Genomic DNA, 15,829 nt, shown 5'->3' on the forward strand with positions numbered 1-15,829 from the left:
TCGAACCAGTGACGGTCTCCCATCCCACTGTACTGCCGAGACGGTCCTGCTTATCTTACATGCAGTGAGATCCCCCATGGACCACAATTAGCCTATTGGTTTTAATGGGAAAAAAATCACAGAGTTGATGCACTGGTCACAGTTCTCTATACCATTAATGAAGGGAGGGCTCAATATTCGCAAATTGGTGCATATGCGCACAAATTTTCACATATGCACAAAAAAAAGCGAATATTCGTAATTATTAATATATAGTGCTATATTTGCAATATTCGCGAATTCGCGAATATGCTATATTCGCGATTAAAATTTGAATTGCGAATATTCGTGAACAACACTAGTCGCTGCAAATACAGTGAAGGAGTTTAAACATGCATGGGATAGGCATAAGGCTATCCTTCATATAAGATAGGGCCAGGGACTATTGATAGGATTCAGATTATTGGGCAGACTAGATGGGCCAAATGGTTCTTATCTACCGACACATTCTATGTTTCTATGCTGTATGGATATCAGAAAAATGGTTCCAAGCTCTTATTTCTTTATTAAATTCACTACTTTGTGGCAGGAAAGCACGAGAATGAAATATATTTCTTTAACGTTAGCTGAGCACGATGGGGGTTGGGCACTTTTTTTTAGGTACTTTTTAGCACTTAAATTGCAGACTATTATGAGAAGGAGGGAAAATGTAGTCCTATTTTTTTCTCTCTAAGGGTATGTTCAAACTACGGAATTCCCGCGGAATTCCACGGGCCGAATTCCGCGGTGTGAACTTAACATTAGTGTGAATGGGTTTCCGCGAGATCCGTTCACACTGCGGAATTTCAGCGCCGCTGAAATTGTTCCGCGCAAAGAAAGAACATGTTCATTCTTTGCACGGAAGTCCACGAGCACTGCATAGCTGTCAACGGTGACGGCTCAGTGCCGCCCGGTTCTACTGCCGCCGCCGGCATCCAGTCTCAATCTCCGCTCGCTGAATTCAGCGAGCGGAGATTCCGTTCACACACTGTAGTGTGAACATACCCTAATGGGTCGTTATAAGGATATTTTTGAGATTTTGGAAGCTGGGATACTCACTACACCCATGCATATCTATATAATAAAGTATTGGAGGAACAACTTAAACATTTTTTTAAATCACATGGGGGGAGATTTATCAAAACCTGTGTAGAGGAAGAGTGGTGCAGTTACCCATAGCAACCAATCAGATCGCTTCTTTCACTTTTAACCCCTTAAGGACGCAGGACGTACTCAAACGTCCCCTTTTCCGAGTCCTTAAGGACTCAGGACGTTTGAGTACGTCCTGTCAAATTCCGGCCCCCCGCCGCTAGCCGGAGGGGAGCCGGTGCCCGATGCCTGCTGAAATCGTTCAGCAGGCATCGGGGCATATCGCCCAGGGGGGTCATTATGCCCCCCCATGTCGGCGATGGCCGCAGATCGCTGGACAATTCAGTCCAGCGATCTGCGGCAGATTCCGGGTCAATCGGGTCTCCAGTGACCCGGTGACCCGGAATTACAGGCTGTTCGGGGCCGTCTCCGACGGCCCCGAACAGCCAGAGCCTGCAGGGGTGAGGTGGCACTGGTGCCACCTCACGATCGCCCTGATTCGTCGGCCGGATTACCGGCCGACCAATCAGGGCGCCTGCTGCGGGTGTCACTCCCGCAACCCGCTCCGCCCCTCTTCTGGAGGACGTGAGCGGGTGCGGGACGTGCACCCCGGGTGCTGGGGACCCCGATCCCCGGCGTCAATGTTGGGATCGGGGCCCCAGGAGCGACGGCCGCGGCGGAGACGACGAGGGACTGACCTGTGCTGCTGGATCGTTGGAGGTGAGTGACAGCCTCCTGCTGTTGCTTAGCAACAGCTCCCAGCATGCAAAAAGGGCATGCTGGGAGCTGTAGTTATGCAACAGCAGGAGGCAGACCACCACAACTCCCAGCATGCCCTTATGGGCATGCTGGGACTTGTAGTTTTGCAACAGCTGGAGGCACATTTTTTCTATGGAAAAGTGTACCTTCAGCTGTTGTGTAACTACAACTCCCAGCTTGCACCAACAGCTAAAGTGCATGCTGGGAGTTGTAGTAGTGCATCTGCTGGTTGCATAACTACAACTCTCAGCATGCCCGTTGGCTGTCGGTGACTGCTGGGAGTTGTAGTTTTGCAACAGCTGAAGGCACACTGAGTTATGTAGCAAACCAGTGTGTCTCCAGCTGTTGCATAACTACAGTCCCCAGCATCCCCAGCCAAAGTAGTATGCCTCCAGCTGTTGCATAACTACAAGACCCAGCATGCCCTTCCGCTGTCCGTACATGCTGGGGGTTGTAGCTTTTGCAACAGCTGAAGGCACACTGGTTGCAAAACACTGAGTTTGTTACCAAACTCTGTGTTTCACAACCAGTGTGCCTCCAGCTGTTGCAAAACTACAACTCCCAGCATGCACTGATAGACCGTACATGCTGGGAGTTGTAGTTTTGCAACAGCTGGATGTTCCCCCCCCAATGTGAACGTACAGGGTACACTCACATGGGCGGAGGATTACAGCAAGTATCCGGCTGCAAGTTTGAGCTGCGGCAAATTTTCTGTCGCAGCTCAAACTGCCAGCGAGAAACTACTGTAAACCCCCTGCCCGTGCGACTGTACCCTAAAAACACTACACTAACACACAATAAAAAGTAAAAAAACACTACGTATACACATACCCCTATACAACCCCCCTCCCCTCCCCAATAAAAATGAAAAACGTCTGGTACGCCACTGTTTCCAAAACGGAGCCTCCAGCGGTTGCAAAACTACAACTCCCAGCATGCACTGATAGACCGTACATGCTGGGAGTTGTAGTTTTGCAACAGCAGGACGTTCCCCCCCCCCAATGTGAACGTACAGGGTACACTCACATGGGCGGAGGATTACAGTAAGTATCCGGCTGCAAGTTTGAGCTGCGGCTCAAACTGCCAGCGTGAAACTACTGTGAACCCCCGCCCATGTGACTGTACCCTAAAAACACTGCACTACACTAACACACAATAAAATAAAAAGTAAAAATCACTACAAATACACATACCCCTACACAGCCCCCCTCCCCAATAAAAATGAAAAACGTCTGGTACGCCACTGTTTCCAAAACGGAGCCTCCAGCTGTTGCAAAACAACTACTCCCAGTATTTCCAGATAGCCACTGACTGTCCAGGCATGCTGGGAGTTTTACAACAGCTGGAGGCACCCTGTTTGGGAATCACTGGCGTAGAATACCCCTATATCCTCTTCTATGCAAGTCCCTAATTTAGGCCTCAAATGCGCATGGCGCTCTCACTTTGGAGCCCTGTCGTATTTCAAGGCAACAGTTTAGGGTCACATATGGGGTATCGCCGTACTCGGGAGAAATTGTGTTACAAATTTTGGGGGGTATTTTCTGCTTTTACCCTTTTTAAAAATGTAAAATTTTTGGGAAAAGAGGCATTTTAGGTAAAAAAAAAATTTTTTTTTTACATATGCAAAAGTTGTGAAACCCCTGTGGGGTATTAAGGTTCACTTTACCCCTTGTTACGTTCCCCAAGGGGTCTAGTTTCCAAAATGGTATGCCATGTGGTTTTTTTTGCTGTCCTGGCACCATAGGGGCTTCCTAAATGCAGCATGCCCCCAGAGCAAAATTTCCTTCAAAAAAGCCAAATGTGACTCCTTCTCTTCTGAGACCAGTAGTGCGCCAGCAGAGCACTTTTCACCCCCATATGGGGTGTTTTCTGAATCGGGAGAAATTGGGCTTCAAATTTTGGGGGGTATTTTCTGCTTTAACCCTTTGTAAAAATGTAAATTTTTTGGGAAACCAAGCATTTTAGGTAAATTTTTTTTTTTTTTTTTACATATGCAAAAGTTGTGAAACCCCTTTGGGGGTATTAAGGTTCACTTTACCCCTTTTTACGTTCCCCAAGGGGTCTAGTTTGCAAAATGGTATGCCATCTGTTTTTTTTTTGCTGTCCTGGCACCATAGGGGCTTCCTAAATGCGGCATGCCCCCAGAGCAAAATTTCCTTCAAAAAAGCCAAATGTGACTCCTTCTCTTCTGAAACCTGTAGTGCGCCAGCAGAGCACTTTTCACCCCCATATGGGGTGTTTTCTGAATCGGGAGAAATTGGGCTTCAAATTTTGGGGGGTATTTTCTGCTATTACCCTTTTTAAAAATGTAAAACTTTTGGGAAACCAAGCATTTTAGGGAATTTATTTTTTTTTTTTTTACGTATGCAAAAGTTGTGAATCACCTGTGGGGTATTAAGGTTTACTTTACCCCTTGTTATGTTCCCCGAGGGGTTTAGTTTCCAAAATGGTATGCCATGTGTTTTTTTTTTGCTGTTCTGGCACCATAGGGGCTTCCTAAATGTGACATGCCCCCCAAAAACCATTTGTCGCTCCTTCCCTTCTGAGCCCTCTACTGCGCCCACCGAACAATTAACATAGACATATGAGGTATGTCCTTACTCGAGAGAAATTGGGTTTCAAATACAAGTAAAAATTTTCTCCTTTTCACCCCTTGCAAAAATTCAAAAATTGGGTCTACAAAAACATGGGAGTGTAAAAAATGAAGATTGTGAATTTTCTCCTTCAATTTGCTGCTATTCCTGTGAAACACCTAAAGGGTTAAAACGCTGACTGAATGTCATTTTGAATACTTTGAGGGGTGCAGTTTTTATAATGGGGTCATTTATGGGGTATTTCTAATATGAAGGCCCTTCAAATCCACTTCAAACCTGAACTGGTCCCTGAAAAAAAGCGAGTTTCAAAATTTTGTGAAAAATTGGAAAATTGCTGCGGAACTTTGAAGCCCTCTGGTGTCTTCCAAAAGTAAACACTTGTCAATTTTATGATGCAAACATAAAGTATACATATTGTATATGTGAATAAAAAAAAAATATTTTGAATATCCATTTTCCTTACAAGCAGAGAGCTTCAAAGTTAGAAAAATGCTAAATTTTCACATTTTTCATCAAATTTGGGGATTTTTCACCAAGAAAGGATGCAAGTTACCACAAAATTTTACCACTAAGTTAAAGTAGAATATGTCACGAAAAAACAATCTCGGAATCAGATTGATAACTAAAAGCATTCCAGAGTTATTAATGTTTAAAGTGACAGTGGTCAGAATTGCAAAAAATGGCTGAGTCCTTAAGGTGAAAAAGGGCTCAGTCCTTAAGGGGTTAAAGAGGCCTGTGAAAAATGAAAGAAGCGATCTGATTGGTTGCTATGGGCAACTGCACCACTCTTCCTTTGCACAGGTTTTGATAAATCTCCCCCATGGAGTTTTGACTTTACTTCATTACGGTCGAATAAAGCACTTAAAGAATTCCTTAAAATTAAAGATTCACTCTTTTGGATGAAAAGGGGCTTATTTATGTACGCTTTAGGTCAAATAAAGTCGTTTGAAGAGATAGCCCATAAGTATGGGGTGGCAGACAATCAGAAACATTGTTTTTTACAAATAAGTAACGCAGATCATAAACCAATAAAAGGAGAGATTGGAGATTTCAGGGATCCTATATATAAGAAAAGTTTAATTAGACTATTTCCTTATGCAAAGTTGCTGTCTGGGCATGCTGGGAGTTGTGGTTCTGCAGGGGTTGGGGGTTCACAGCTTGAAGACCACTGCTATAGAGGATGCAAATGTATCTGAGCCCTGGAACTCAAATAATGTGAAATATGAGATGATAAAAATGGAGCCCCTGCACTAATTACTTGGGTTCTGGGGTCTGTAAGGTCCATAGTAAAAACATCAGGTTCTGTCTATAGCAGATACTAAATCATGGCAGCTCAAAGAAACAAGCAGTCATTCTGACATGTCACATGTGATGTCATAGACAGCTGGAGGCCTGACATTCCACTGACAGCCGCCCGAGCCTTCAGTCTGCAGATTGTTCCAGTGAGATTAGTGAGATTAGTGAGATTAGCGTCTTCTTCTTCTACTTGTCTGAAATGGAGCTAAAAGGTTTGGGGTTCGTCCCCCTCCTGTTGGCGTTTTGGTGTGCGGCCTGGCTTGCCACCAGCTACATCATGACAGTCGTCCTCGGCCATGCCGCCTCGCCACTGATGAGCATCAGGTAAGATAAAAAAGCACATGATTCTTATTTCATGGGTTGGGAGTGAGGAAATATCCATAATAACATTGGTTTCTTTTCCTTCACAGTGACGTGGGAAATTTCTTTCCCGAAAGCATATTATTCAGAATTGGATTCATAGGGATGTCCATTGGCACTTTGGTACTAACCTTTCTTATTTATAAGTATATGGTTATGCATACTGAAGAGTTCATTGGTCATCAGGTCCTGATCCTGAGGATCCTGCTGGCCATTGTGTGGGCCTCCTGTTTTGCCACAGCTGTCATGCATGTATTGTCCCCCGAAGAATACCCCAGGATACACTTTGTCAGCACGATAATTTCAATTACATGTGAAGCCTTATACTACGTTGGGCAGTCCATCCAGATGTATAAATTACCAGGAGCAAAAAAAGTCATCCACCATAGTAGATGCACCTGCTGTGGCCTGACTTTTGTCTGTGTATTTTTCTATATTGGATATGAAACATTAAAGGAATTATTCTATAATGATGAAGACTGGGACGAGATCCGTGAAATCCCCATCATAATCATCAAGTGGGTGATGCTTCTACTGATCCTGATAAACATTGTGACCTATTATTCCACCATGCAGAGGTTATTTTTGACCGTCTCCAGAAACAGCTGCACACTCTCTCTTAGAGTAAAAATTGATGACTTCGGGGTGTAGTCCACCACGTGGGCCATCAAGTGGACTTCTGGGAGAGATACTGCACAGGACACGGAAAAACCATCTAAAGAAGAATAACTGGGGGACTATATATGGTGCCAGTAATCATGACACAATAATAGGAGCTGGTGATATTACCTATACAAAAAAAATAAAAAAATAAAAATAAAATAAAAATATTGGTGTGTGAAGTGTAATACCTAGTTACAAAAACAGAATCAAATTCATCATTATAACCTCCCTCTGCATTACCCTGTTTATTATTTTTCAAGCAAGCACTTTGTTCTAATTCGTCCACTCTCTGGCGTGCTCCTTGTATAAGGGGTTTGGGATACCCTTTTTGTTTAAAACGATCCTCCAGGTTATCTAGTTGTTGCTGGCATTTTTGTGTGGAAGAACAATTCCTTTGGATTCTTTTCATTTGACCGAATGGAATGTTCTTCTTCCATTATTTAAGATGGCAACTGTTAAAGTCAAGATAGCTGTTTGCATCCACCTCCTTAAAATAGGTGGCAATATGCAAACAGCCATCCTGAATATAGATATTTATATCCAGGAACTCAAATTTTTGGGGGGGACTGATGCAGCGCTGCCTTTGGCAATCTCTGGCTCTGCCATAGCGCTTTTTTGAGGGGGCGTGTCGGCTGTCCCTTCGTCTGGTGGTCAACACTAGACTGGCGCACGAATTTTCGCACATGGGAAAATTAGCATATGCAAATTTTCGCTTATGCAAATTTTCTGCATATGGTAATTTTCGCACATGCAAATTTTCGTTTATGCTAATTTTCACATATGCGAAAATATAACGCGAATATTACAAATATGCAAATTTTGCTAATATATGATTAATATTCGTCCATATATTCGCGAAAAATCGCGAATTCGAATATGGCCTATGCTGCTCAACACTAGTTATCAGTTAATATGGAGAGAGCTTAGGAGTTGAGCCTGCTTTATACTCGGTGAGTACTGGCTTCTGATAGACTCTGATCACACTTATGTCTGTCATTTAACCGTTTAGATGCCATGATCAATGCAGATCACAGCATCTAAAAGCTGAAATTTAAGGTGCTGGTGGATTCACAGCTCTTATAGGATCCCCTGCAGCATGATCGTGGGGGTCTGATGAGCCAAAATGGCAGCTGAAGATCTTCTGCATACCGCTGATCTTCATTCTTTTAATATGGGTCTGTAGATGGAACATTCAAAGGGTTATGGCTATATGGCTATAAAATCTATCTTCAAGCAGGTGAATTAAGGATTTGTGTTAGAAAAAACAGGACTCCGACCAGTATAAAGATGTACTGTGCTGTGGCAGGGTTCGCATGGACTAGCGCGGACCATGCCACACTTGAAATGTATAAAGAAGGATTGTCCACAGTGCAGAAGTCTTGTGGAAAGGATCGATGCTTAATTGTGTAAAAAACGATGAGGTAGGACAGGACATCACAGGGTGACGCGTTTTGGCCTCATGCAGGAGGCCTTACTCATACCAAGGATACCAAAGATATACAGTATATGAAGAAATGAATGGTAGGATATCGTCTATGTACCCATTGTGTTATTGAGATCCGCCACTTCTGCCTTCACGTTGCCCTGCTCACTCTTGGCATTCTTCTGGAGATCTGAGACTGTAGAAACAGAACATTGCTGATCAACAACCCTGTCATGTGGACTATTATACTATGACCATTATATGCTATTATTGTAATATAATGAATGTTAGAATTGCAATCCTATATCCAAATCTCCATGCAGCACCTAGCATTCACAACAGTATGGTGTTCTAAACAGTATGTTTAGAATGCTGGGTTCCTGCTATAGGGGTCATGATGTCACGCCACGCCCCCTCCATTCATGTCTATAGGAGGGGGCGTGATGGCCCCCCATGCACAATTTTTGATAAATCTATCCCCATTTCTTTTATGAAGATCTAAATGGTTTATCTTTTTAATACCATGGTATAAACATGAATCATTATAAAATAACATAGTATTTTACTCCTTGAAGAAACAACGTTTTTTTTTTTTTCGTTTTTTTTTTTTTCATTTTTCTTTCAGCCCTTCACATTTCTAGTCCAAACACAAAGCTAAAAGCTGAGGCAGAAGTTTCATGTGTCATGGAAACTGGAAATGACATAAGATGAGTTCTGGTGAATATACTGTAATTGAAGCCAAGAGGCAGAGCTAGGGGGAAGTTATTCTGGGGCACCAACATGGCACCCTACATGGCACCCTACCTGGGTTAAGGGATTTAGATACAGGTTGTTTAGCCCCAGTTGGAGGAAAGCCTAGTTACATGTATTTTTGGACACTTCATGGGGTGATGATGACTCCAGCCAATTTTTGCAGAAAGCACTTCACATACAATACACAGATCTAGCTGCCCTTATATTGGGTTGGTGGAAAATTACTTTATGCAGAAGACATTACCAGTTTCCTCCAAGTCAACCACTTTTTCTGCGACAGCGATGTCTGTAAAATAAAAAGATTTAAAAAACCTCACATAAGTTTTACATACACAGGATAATAACTGGATTTTGAAACAAGTGTCTCTTTAATTCCTTCTAGACCTGTCCATATGCATTTTTGATTAATTTGAATAGTTTGGGGAGGGGCTTCAAAATCACCACAATTACCTACCTTTGCTTTTTTTTTTTTCTTTTTTAAGCCCAAAGGCCAGATGAAGCCGGAGAACCCGTGAAACAGTCTGTGGCCCTTACTGTCCTCAGGTCATTTCCGCCTTCATCTAGCCGGTAGGCTATTTTAATGGCTAAATAAACGTTACGTTTTATTTTGGGTGAGTGCTTATATATCTCTTTTTGTACTGCTTTTTCTGTTTATCACTGATTTGATTATAGAGATATTGTATCAAATATGTGGGGATTATGTTAGTGTATGTAAATAAATAGGTTTTGTAGTGTTTAAGTTATTTTTCAAAAATGCTTATTTCTTGCTACTTTTATTTTAGAATCCAATAAAGGAATTTTCATTTAGTATTATTCTGGGGTTTATTTTATTGCAATATATTGGCATACAAAAGTATTATGCTAGTTGGGAATACACCTGGTATGCTTTATAAAACAGGCTTTTACAAGAAACAGCCACAGGGTCCTTTATCTGGTTCCAGGCTGTTTCCATATTGATGCCAGTCCCATTGATCATATAAGGGGGGGTCCCCCATCCCCCTCTTTTATAGTGCACACCATGGGGAGCCCACCCATCACACACAACACATGATTCTTTTTTATTACAATTAGTGTTTACTATTATGCTTTCAGGTCCATGACTGTGTGCTGTGTAATTTCAATAAATATTGAATTGGGTTTTATGTATTTATACCTGCAAATCCTGAACTTCACTTCCACTAGTCATAGAGTAAATTTATGAAATTCTGGAATAACTGTATTTTCAGACTAGAAAAACCTTTGACTGACAAGGCCAACAAGTACAATGGTCATTTTATGTGCTCAGCAGGAGTATATACTGAGCTATTACTCACAACGTAAGGATATGAACGCAGTGACACCTGCTAAAGCAAGGAAGATGATGACCATCAATCCTGTCAGGACCACCATCTTTGATCTTCCGGGTCTCTGTTTATTATGATGTGGCATCGCTGAAACACAAAGAATCGGCTGTATGTATGAGAAGTCCTTTTGTGGGATTATATTAAAATTTCATATATTTGAGTTACCTTCTAATTCCGGGAAAGTATTGCGAGCTGAAAATAATGTGACATGAATCAAAATAAGAAAAGAGAAATCATTAATGGTAAGTTACATGGTATTTTTCTCACAAGTTTAATTTAAGGCCATTTTCACATACTTTAAAATCAGCCATTGGTAGTAAATCAGTCATTTTACAATTGAAAAGTCAGTTAAAAAAATTTACAAATTTTGAGTAACAATTAGAAATTAGCACATTTTTCAAAAATTCGATTCGGCCGATTAGCCAAAAATTCTAGTCAATCCGAATTTATTCGCAGCGATTTTCTATAAAAAAAAACGGCTATTTCTGGGCTACAGAAAGCCTCAATAGGGGTGTAGAACACTTTTCCTTGCCATAACACGCATAGGGAGTGTGCTGGGGTAGTGAAATACTACTGTTATTCAGTATGACATGCAGATTACAGGCATCGCTATTAGAATCACTGCCACAGAGCGTCTGGATGTGGCAGCTGGGTCGGGAGACCATATGGCGTCACAATTGAAGAGATTAAATAGATTTAATTTAGATGTCAATTGAAGATTTTAAAGAGATTAATGAGTTTAATGTGCTTCCAGCAGCATGAGATCATGCATGAGTAGTGTGTTAGTTTGTCCTCCCTCTCAGTGGTGCAGGACTGACCCGGGAGGGCTACTGGGTAGATCCTGCCAGTATCATATGCGCGTCTAAAATATTAAGCCATGCACATAAGTAAACACAGCTGGTACTGTGAAACTGTGTATGAAACTGCAAATGTGTCATTTCATCAGTTATGGTTAATTTTTATTGCTCCAACCTGTTTCCTTGGATTCTTTTGGTAATTCCAGAACTAATATATGATGACGAGCAGCTTAAGGAGGGTGTGCTTTGCAATGTACCAGTTGCTGAAGTGAATGCAAAGTTTTCTGGCCATTTTTAGGATGCTTTGCAGATTGATGGAAAACTTAATGAAACACTTGACAACCAGATTGAACACCTATGCCATGTTATGGTTTATTTTTATTACCCCAACCCGTTTCCTTGGAGCCTGGATGTGGCAGCTGCCTGACGAGACCATAGGGCCTCACAATTGAAAAGATGAAAGAGATTTTTTTAAATTTAAATGGAAGATTTTTTGAATAGATTAACAAGTCTAATGTGCCAGCAGCGTGAGGAGATCACATGGCGACACAATGACAGAGCCTGGTAATTGGAATGAGCAAACTTTAAATCCGTTTTTGAGGACCCATTGGAGGGCAAGTCTGGTGCCAGCAGCCGTGGTAATTCCAGTTCCAATAGTGTATAATTGCTGCAGTGTATAAGTTGCTGCAGGGAAAAAGCTCATACTTGTATCTTAAAATCGAGCTGGCATTACACCATGAGCCAGCTACCACCTGTCCCAGCCTCTGCCTCTCAGCGCCCCCCCACTACTCATGACCTGGGTTTCCAAAGCGCTTACTTTTAAAAAATACTGTCAAACTACAAGATCAATATAACAAGTAGATCACATGGCGGCACAATGGCAGAGCCTGGTAACTGGAATAAGCAAACTTTAAATCCTTTTTTGAGGACCCAATGGAGGGTAAGTCTGGTGCCAGCAGCCGTGGTAATTCCAGCTCCAATAGTGTATAATTGCTGTAGTGTAAACTATGGAAAAGCTCATACTTGTATCTGAAAATCAAGCTGGTGGAGATCACATGGCGGCACAATGACAGAGCTTGGTGGTGGCAGAAGCATGACGAGACCATAGGGCGGCACAAGGACAGAGCCTAGAGGTGGCAGCAGCATGAGGAGACCATATGGCATCAGAATGACACAGCCTGGAGGTGGCAGCAGCATGAGGAGACCATATGGCGGCAGAATGACACAATAACAGAGCCTGGAGGTGCCAGCAGCATGAAGAGACCACAGGGCGGCACAATGACACAGTCTGGAGGTGGCAGCAGGGTCGGGAGACCATAGGGCGTCACAATTGAAGAGATTAAAGAGATTTTGAGATGTTATTAGAAGATTTTGAAGGGGTATTTTTTTTTTAAGTGAACTGGTGCCAGAAAGTTTTGTAAATTAACAGATTTGTAAATTAATTATATAAAAAAATCTTGAAGGGGTACTCCACTGGAAAACATTTTCTTTAAAATCAGCTGCTCCCTGAGAGTTAAACAGATTTATAAATTACTTCTATTAAATACGCCCCAGTACGGTTGCACCAGAAATCAGCATAACTATTAATGCGTGAGTGTTTTAGTGCTTTTACACTAACTGCCCCCTATGAGCTTTAAACAGAATAAACGTAGAACTGCTGAGTGCGTAAATATTTCACTTATTTGCAGATAATATGCCCCAAAAATGTGGCACCAGAAATAAGCATAACTAAATGGTGTGTAAGTATTTTAGTGCTTTTACACTAACTGCCCCCTATGAGCTTTAACCAGAATAAACGTGGAACTGCTGAGTGCGTATGTATTTGTCACGATGCCGGCTGGCAGGTAGTGGATCCTCTGTGCCAGAGAGGGATTGGCGTGGACCGTGCTAGTGGACCGGTTCTAAGCCACTACTGGTTTTCACCAGAGCCCGCCGCAAAGCGGGATGGTCTTGCTGCGGCGGTAGTGACCAGGTCGTATCCACTAGCAACGGCTCACCTCTCTGGCTGCTGAAGATACTGAAGATAGGCGAGGTACAAGGGAGTAGGCAGTAGCAAGGTCGGACGTAGCAGAAGGTCGGGGGCAGGCGGCAAGGTTCGTAGTCAGGGGAGATAGCAAGGTACTGGTACACAGGCTATAGAACACACAAGGAACGCTTTCACTGGCACTAAGGCAACAAGATCCGGCAAGGGAGTGCAAGGGAGGAGACTAGATATAGCCAGGGAACAGGTGGGAACCAATTAAGCTAATTGGGCCAGGCACCAATCATTGGTGCACTGGCCCTTTAAGTCTCAGGGAGCTGGCGCGCGCGCGCCCTAGAGAGCGGAGCCGCGCGCGCCAGCACATGACCGCAGGAGACGGGAACGGGTAAGTGACCTGGGATGCGATTCGCGAGCGGGTGCGTCCCGCTGTGCGAATCGCATCCCCAACGGCCATGGCAGAGCAGCGCTCCCGGTCAGCGCTGACCGGGGAGCTGCAGGGAGAAGGACGCCGTGAGCGCTCCGGGGAGGAGCGGGGACCCGGAGCGCTAGGCGTAACAGTACCCCCCCCCTTAGGTCTCCCCTTCTCTTTATCGGGTAACTGCCTCCCCTGGGATGAGGACACCGGGAAAGGATGGAGGGATTCCTCAACGGCAGGCAGAACCGCAGGAGTAGGAATGGGGAGAGAGGGCAGAGGGCGAGACCTGGCACGGGGCAGTGTGACACCAGGACGAGGGCCATGAGGGGACACAGAAGCTTGCCTGATGGAACTGGGAGGGGGGGAGGGGCATTTCCTGTGGCAGGCAGAGTCCTTAAAGACCTTAGGGGGACCGAATACAGGAGAAACCACAGAGTTACGGCAAGGGTTACTGGGAACAGGTTTTAGACAGTTCTTGGCACAAGAGGACCCCCAACTCTTGATCTCCCCAGTGGACCAATCCAGGATTGGGGAATGAAGTTGAAGCCAGGGAAGTCCAAGGAGAATTTCCGAGGTGCAATTGGGGAGGACCAAAAGTTCAATCCTCTCGTGATGAGATCCGATGCTCATAAGAAGGGGCTCCGTGCGGAAACGTATGGTACAGTCCAACCTGGCTCCGTTGACCGCGGAAATGTGGAGTGGCTTGACAAGACGGGTCACCGGAATACGGAATTTATTCACAAAGGACTCCCGAATAAAATTCCCAGAAGCTCCAGAGTCCAGGCAGGCCACGGCTGAGAGGGGAGAGCTGGCTGAAGTGGAAATCCGAACAGGTACCGTGAGACGTGGAGAAGCCGACTTAGCATCAAGAGACGCCACACCCACGAGAGCTGAGTGCGAGCGTGCGTTTCCCAGACGTGGAGGACGGATTGGGCAATCCACCAAAAAATGTTCAGTACTGGCACAGTACAGACAGAGATTCTCTTCCTTACGGCGATTCCTCTCTTCCAGGGTCAGGCGAGACCGATCCACTTGCATGGCCTCCTCGGCGGGAGGCCTAGGCGCAGATTGCAGTGGAGACTGTGGGAGAGGTGGCCAGAGATCTAAGTCTTTTTCCTGGCGGAGCTCTTGATGCCTCTCAGAAAAACGCATGTCAATGCGAGTGGCTAGATGAATGAGTTCATGCAGGTTAGCAGGAGTCTCTCGTGCGGCCAGAACATCTTTAATGTTGCTGGATAGGCCTTTTTTGAAGGTCGCGCAGAGGGCCTCATTATTCCAGGACAATTCTGAAGCAAGAGTACGGAATTGTACGGCATACTCGCCAACGGAAGAATTACCCTGGACCAGGTTCAACAGGGCAGTCTCAGCAGAAGAGGCTCGGGCAGGTTCCTCAAAGACACTTCGGATTTCCGAGAAGAAGGAGTGTACAGAGGCAGTGACGGGGTCATTGCGGTCCCAGAGCGGTGTGGCCCATGACAGGGCTTTTCCGGACAGAAGACTGACTACGAAAGCCACCTTAGACCTTTCAGTGGGAAACAGGTCCGACATCATCTCCAGATGCAGGGAACATTGGGAAAGAAAGCCACGGCAAAACTTAGAGTCCCCATTAAATTTGTCCGGCAAAGACAGGCGGAGGCTAGGAGTGGCCACTCGCTGCGGAAGGGGTGCAGGAGCTGGCGGAGGAGATGGTTGTTGCTGCTGTAGCTGAGACTGAACTTGCTGTAGCTGCGACTGTTGCTGCTGTTGCTGTGACTGGAGCTGCTGTAGCTGCGACTGGAGTTGCTGTGTCATGGAGGTCAAGTACGACAGCTGGTGCTCTTGTCGGGCGACCAATGTAGGGAGGTCGGCGGCAGCTGGCAGAGGAACTTCAGCGGGATCCATGGCCGGATCTACTGTCACGATGCCGGCTGGCAGGTAGTGGATCCTCTGTGCCAGAGAGGGATTGGCGTGGACCGTGCTAGTGGACCGGTTCTAAGCCACTACTGGTTTTCACCAGAGCCCGCCGCAAAGCGGGATGGTCTTGCTGCGGCGGTAGTGACCAGGTCGTATCCACTAGCAACGGCTCACCTCTCTGGCTGCTGAAGATACTGAAGATAGGCGAGGTACAAGGGAGTAGGCAGTAGCAAGGTCGGACGTAGCAGAAGGTCGGGGGCAGGCGGCAAGGTTCGTAGTCAGGGGAGATAGCAAGGTACTGGTACACAGGCTATAGAACACACAAGGAACGCTTTCACTGGCACTAAGGCAACAAGATCCGGCAAGGGAGTGCAAGGGAGGAGACTAGATATAGCCAGGGAACAGGTGGGAACCAATTAAGCTAATTGGGCCAGGCACCAATCAT

At 44.8% G+C, this 15,829-nt stretch overlaps 2 protein-coding genes across 9 annotated transcripts in view; one reads left to right on the top strand and one right to left on the bottom strand.

Annotated features, from left to right (window-relative positions):
- Window positions 1-15,829, bottom strand: part of LOC130367869 (lithostathine-1-alpha-like) — a 135,725-nt gene that overhangs the window by 86,969 nt on the left and 32,927 nt on the right. For 6 of the 8 annotated variants that reach the window (XR_008892206.1, XM_056570784.1, XM_056570787.1 and 3 more), the window contains exons 6-9: window positions 10,464-10,490; window positions 10,269-10,385; window positions 9,200-9,241; window positions 8,321-8,398 (exon numbers count right to left, since the gene is read on the bottom strand). Coding sequence is in view for 7 of the 8 variants with exons in the window: in XM_056570784.1 (XP_056426759.1) it covers window positions 8,321-8,398; window positions 9,200-9,241; window positions 10,269-10,385; window positions 10,464-10,490 (264 nt within the window). In the remaining variant the exon portion in view is untranslated. The remainder of the gene's footprint in view (window positions 1-8,320; window positions 8,399-9,199; window positions 9,242-10,268; window positions 10,386-10,463; window positions 10,491-15,829) is intronic. The other 2 variants (XM_056570786.1, XM_056570785.1) reach the window with 2 other exon arrangements.
- Window positions 5,514-6,879, top strand: LOC130367871 (uncharacterized). The gene is made up of 2 exons (XM_056570795.1): window positions 5,514-6,080; window positions 6,167-6,879. The coding sequence occupies exons 1-2, from the start codon at window positions 5,956-5,958 to the stop codon at window positions 6,765-6,767; spliced, it is 726 nt and encodes a 241-aa protein (XP_056426770.1). The 5' UTR covers window positions 5,514-5,955; the 3' UTR covers window positions 6,768-6,879.

Source organism: Hyla sarda, chromosome 4 (assembly GCF_029499605.1).
Source record: "Hyla sarda isolate aHylSar1 chromosome 4, aHylSar1.hap1, whole genome shotgun sequence".
Classification (NCBI taxonomy): Eukaryota; Metazoa; Chordata; class Amphibia; order Anura; family Hylidae; genus Hyla; species Hyla sarda.

Excerpts from the sequence above, each read along its gene's own strand:
- LOC130367871 (XM_056570795.1), top strand. The coding sequence starts at position 5,956 with ATGGAGCTAAAAGGTTTGGGGTTCGTCCCCCTCCTGTTGGCGTTTTGG. Across the intron at positions 6,081-6,166 it reads TCGCCACTGATGAGCATCAG|TGACGTGGGAAATTTCTTTC; the intron begins GTAAGATAAAAA and ends TTTCCTTCACAG.